General features: G+C 41.1%; 1 protein-coding gene and 1 long non-coding RNA gene across 2 annotated transcripts in view; one reads left to right on the top strand and one right to left on the bottom strand.

Annotated features, from left to right (window-relative positions):
* The window catches only part of LOC310738005, a 347,605-nt gene that overhangs the window by 310,167 nt on the left and 32,438 nt on the right, over nucleotides 1-5,000 (top strand). The window lies entirely within an intron of this gene.
* Nucleotides 1-5,000, bottom strand: part of ino80 (INO80 complex ATPase subunit) — a 42,395-nt gene that overhangs the window by 29,759 nt on the left and 7,636 nt on the right. Inside the window, exons 5-10 of the mRNA XM_083562587.1 lie at nucleotides 2,911-3,057; nucleotides 2,618-2,738; nucleotides 2,337-2,539; nucleotides 2,179-2,232; nucleotides 1,246-1,449; nucleotides 1-56 (exon numbers count right to left, since the gene is read on the bottom strand). The exon at nucleotides 1-56 is cut by the window's left edge and continues 143 nt beyond it. Of these exons, the coding sequence (XP_083418713.1) occupies nucleotides 1-56; nucleotides 1,246-1,449; nucleotides 2,179-2,232; nucleotides 2,337-2,539; nucleotides 2,618-2,738; nucleotides 2,911-3,057 (785 nt within the window). The remainder of the gene's footprint in view (nucleotides 57-1,245; nucleotides 1,450-2,178; nucleotides 2,233-2,336; nucleotides 2,540-2,617; nucleotides 2,739-2,910; nucleotides 3,058-5,000) is intronic.

Below are 5,000 nucleotides of genomic sequence, written 5' to 3'. Positions count from 1 at the left end.
GCATAGAGCTCCGTCTGCGTAATCAGGAAGTTCAGCTTCCTCTGCTGCCGCTTTGCCTGAGGGACACACAGGAGGAGGAGCAGGGAGAGAAAGAGGAGGAGGAGGAGAAGGAGGGAGAGGAAGAGAAAGAGAAGGAGGAAGAGAAAGTGGAAGAAGAGGAGGGAGAGGAAAAGAAAGAGGAGGAGAAGGAGGGAGAGGAAGAGAAAGAGGAGGAGAAGGAGGAAGAGAAAGAGGAGGAGAAGGAGGGAGAGAAAGTGGAAGAAGAGGAGGGAGAGGAAGAGAAAGAGGAGGAGAAGGAGGGAGAGAAAGTGGAAGAAGAGGAGGGAGAGAAAGAGAAAGAGGAGGAGAAGGAGGGAGAGAAAGTGGAAGAAGAGGAGGGAGAGAAAGAGAAAGAGGAGGAGAAGGAGGGAGAGAAAGTGGAAGAAGAGGAGGGAGAGGAAGAGAAAGAGGAGGAGAAGGAGAAAGTGCATGAGAAAGAAGATGAGAAAAAAAATTAAAATGAGAGAGAGGAAGAATAGGATGAGGAGGAAAAAAAGGAATAAAAGGAGCAGGAAGTAGACAAAGAGTAAGTGGAGGAAAAGGAGAAGGAAGAGGAAGAGAAAGAGGAGGAGAAGGAGAAAGAGAAAGTGCATGAGTAGGAGGGAGAGGAAGAAAAAGAGGAGGAGAAAGATAAAGTGCATGAGGAAGAAGATGAGAAGAAAAAGGAGGATGAGAGAGAGGAAGAAGAGGATGAGGAGGAAAAAGAAAAGCAGGAAGAGGAGGGAGGAAGAGTTTTATACCACGTTACCGTATACACACAATCAATAGCACAAGTCAGTTCACTCTTAGTGCCGTCCAGATAAATGAGGAGGGTCACGTTAGGAAGAACATCCAGCATTCACATCAAATATACAGATCAACAACCTCCATCCAAATCCTGCTAAAGATGAACAGGATTAGAAATGAGTTTATTAGAGGGACAGCGCATGTAGGACGTTTTGGAGACAAGGTGAGGGAGGTGTGATTGAGATGGTTTGGACATGTGCAGAGGAGGGACATGGGGTATATCAGTAGGAGAATGCTGAGGATGGAGACACCAGGAAGGAGGAAAAGAGGAAGAACAAGGAGGAGGTTTATGGATGTGGTGAGGGAAGACATGCAGGTAGTTGGTTTGAAAGAGGCAGATGTGGAGGACAGAGGGGTATGGAGACGGATGATCTGGTTTTAAGCTTTGAGCCGTGTGTGTGTGTGTGTGTGTGTGTGTACCTCTCTCATCTCCTCGTCCAGTTTGCGCTGTTCTAGAGCCTCTTTCTCGGCGCGTTTGCGATGCTCCTTCTCCACCTTCTCGTACTTCTTCCAGTACAGCAGCATCTCCTTGGTGAGGCGTCGAGCTCGAGGCAGCGTCTCCTTACAGTTCTTCTGCACCTGGATCGCTGCTCGACGCACTTCACGCATACACTGGTGGGCCAACTGGAGACACACACACACACACACACACACACACACACACACACACACACACACACACACACACACACACACAAATGTAGTTTTGTTGACAAACAAAAATGAAATAAAAAAATAATAATAATACAAATGAAGACATTCTACTTTTAATTGTGCTATAAGACAACATTCATAATTAAGTTTAGATAAAAATATATAATCTTAATCACTTTATTCATTCCAGAGGAAAGAAAGAGAGAAAGAGAGAAAGAGAGAAAGAAAGAGAGAAAGAGAGAAAGAAAGAAAGAAAGAAAGAAAGAAAGAAAGAAAGAAAGAAAGAAAGAAAGAAAGAAAGAAAGAAAGGAATAATGTTATTTTATTATTAATCATTATAATAGCAATGCAGATGCTGCTAATAATAATTATTATTATTGTTATTATTTAAAAGAATTAACAAAAGAAGCCGTTAAAGTGCAGAAACATTTATGAAATAAAACAAATTATAATATGACTATATTATTAAATCATTTTTTTACATTTTTTTATTTGATTGTGATTTAATTAAAATGTAATTATACACATATTTACTGCTTTTAAACTAAAAATGAATTGATAAAAAAACAAATAAAAAATTGTAACCTTTTAATCTTATTTACATTTTTTTTTTCTTTTTTATAAATGTCTTTCTAAAAATCAGAAGAAAATTTTTTAAATAAATTAATTAATAAATAAGATCAAAGTAAAGGTTTTTACCTTCTTGGCATTTGTTAACATGAAGTTCTTGGCAGAGGCTTTCTGCTTAAAAGCCTGGAAAAAAATATATATATATATATATATTGTAAACATGTAAATAAATTCATTATTTAAATTAGGTGGTTTTTTTATGTTATATAAAAGAAAAAAGTTTCTACTTTGGGGTTTTCCTTTTTGGCAATCGTCAGCCAGACTTTTCTCCTGCGTGCGTTCAGCTGCTCGATGGTTAGATGTTTCTTCTTGGTGATGGGCAGAGGTGCATCATGGGAGAATTTGGCAAAGATTTTGTTGACGTAAGGCCGTCCGTCGCTGGAGTAGTCCTCGCCTCGTTTCTTCTTCTTTTTCATCTTCTTTAACTTGGCTGAGATGAAAAAAAAAGGGATGAGATTCATTGCACATAAACGTTCAGGTGGAAGAGCCCCTGGTGTGATGTCTCTACCTTTAAACTTCTTCTCCTCTTTAATCTTCTTTTTCTTGGGCCCCAGCGTGTGGCGCTGCTGCTCATAGAACAAGTCCTGGGTGGAGAGGAGGCTGGCGCTGTAGTACCGGTACTGCTGAAGCTGTGAGATAGAGAGAAAGTTCATCACTCGTACTGACCTCCTTCAACTAGGAGTACCAGACCTGTTCCAGCACGACAATGCCCCTGTGCACAAACCCTGTGTGTGTGTGTGTGTGTGTGTGTGTGTGTGTGTGTGTGTGTGTGTGTGTGTGTGTGTGTGTGTGTGTGTATACCTCGCGCTCGGCCCGGAACCTGCCCTGGTGCATGCGGGTGAACTTGTGCAGCCTCAGCATGTCGTGGAGCTCCTCCCGGGTCAGGGAGAAATCTGAATCGTCCGAATCCGTGTCTGAATCCGTGGTGTCGTCGCTTAGCAACACACCCTGATAGCAGGAAGAGAGACGAGTCAGTGTATTACTCAAACTTCACAACACAATTTCACAAAAATAACTACAATTATACAGTAAGGTAGAAAGGTTGGATAGGTAGGGTAAAGTGGGTTAGGGTAGGGTAAGGAGTTATAATAGGTAGAGTGGGGTAGAGTGGGGTAAAGCAGGGTAGCATAAGGTAGGGTAGGTAGTTAGTGTAGGTAGGTTGGGTAACAAGTATTTAGAGTAGGTAGGGTAAAGTGGGGTAGGGTAAAATAAGTATTTAAGGTAGGGTAAGATAAGTATTTAGGGTAGGGTAAGATAAGTATTTAGGGTAGGTAGGGTAAAGTGGGGTAGGGTAAAATAAGTATTTAAGGTAGGGTAAGATAAGTATTTAGGGTAGGGTAAGATAAGTATTTAGGGTAGGTAGGGTAAAGTGGGGTAGGGTAAAATAAGTATTTAAGGTAGGGTAAGATAAGTATTTAGGGTAGGGTAAGATAAGTATTTAGGGTAGGTAGGGTAAAGTGGGGTAGGGTAAGATAAGTATTTAGGGTAGGTAGGGTAAAGTGGGGTAGGGTAAGATAAGTATTTAGGGTAGGGAGGGTAAAATGGGGTAGGGTAAGATAAGTATTTAGGGTAGGAAGAGTAAAGTGGGGTAGGGTAAGATAAGTATTTAAGGTAGGGTAAGATAAGTATTTAGGGTAGGGTAAGATAAGTATTTAGGGTAGGTAGGGTAAAGTGGGTTAGGGTAAGATAAGTATTTAGGGTAGGTAGGGTAAAGTGGGGTAGGGTAAGATAAGTATTTAGGGTAGGGAGGGTAAAGTGGGGTAGGGTAAGATAAGTATTTAGGGTAGGAAGAGTAAAGTGGGGTAGGGTAAGATAAGTATTTAAGGTAGGGTAAGATAAGTATTTAGGGTAGGGTAAGATAAGTATTTAGGGTAGGGTAAGATAAGTATTTAGGGTAGGAAGAGTAAAGTGGGGTAGGGTAAAATAAGTATTTACGGTAGGGTAAGATAAGTATTTAGGGTAGGGTAAGATAAGTATTTAGGGTAGGTAGGGTAAAGTGGGGTAGGGTAAGATAAGTATTTAGGGTAGGTAGGGTAAAGTGGGGTAGGGTAAGATAAGTATTTAGGGTAGGGAGGGTAAAGTGGGGTAGGGTAAGATAAGTATTTAGGGTAGGAAGAGTAAAGAGGGGTAGGGTAAGATAAGTATTTAGGGTAGGGAGGGTAAAGTGGGGTAGGGTAAGATAAGTATTTAGTGTAGGTAGGGTAAAGTGGGGTAGGGTAAGATAAGTATTTAGGGTAGGGAGGGTAAAGTGGGGTAGGGTAAGATAAGTATTTAGGGTAGGAAGAGTAAAGTGGGGTAGGGTAAGATAAGTATTTAGGGTAGGTAGGGTAAAGTGGGGTAGGGTAAGATAAGTATTTAGTGTAGGTAGAGTAAAGTGGGGTAGGGTAAGATAAGTATTTAGGGAAGGTAGGGTAAAGTGGGGTAGGGTAAGATAAGTATTTAGTGTAGGAAGGGTAAAGTGGAGTAGGGTAAGATAAGTATTTAGTGTAGGTAGGGTAAAGTGGAGTAGGGTAAGATAAGTATTTAGGGTAGGTAGGGAAAAGTGGGGTAGGGTAAGATAAGTATTTAGGGAAGGTAGGGTAAAGTGGGGTAGGGTAAGATAAGTATTTAGTGTAGGAAGGGTAAAGTGGAGTAGGGTAAGATAAGTATTTAGGGTAGGGAGGGTAAAGTGGGGTAGGGTAAGATAAGTATTTAGGGTAGGTAGGGTAAAGTGGGGTAGGGTAAAATAAGTATTTAAGGTAGGGTAAGATAAGTATTTAGGGTAGGGTAAGATAAGTATTTAGGGTAGGTAGGGTAAAGTGGGGTAGGGTAAGATAGGTATTTAGGGTAGGTAGGGTAAAGTGGGGTAGGGTAAGATAAGTATTTAGGGTAGGGAGGGTAAAGTGGGGTAG

Source organism: Silurus aristotelis (genome assembly GCF_946808225.1).
Source record: "Silurus aristotelis genome assembly, chromosome: 15".
Taxonomy (NCBI): domain Eukaryota; kingdom Metazoa; phylum Chordata; class Actinopteri; order Siluriformes; family Siluridae; genus Silurus; species Silurus aristotelis.
This window is presented reverse-complemented; position numbering and strand designations above follow the sequence as displayed.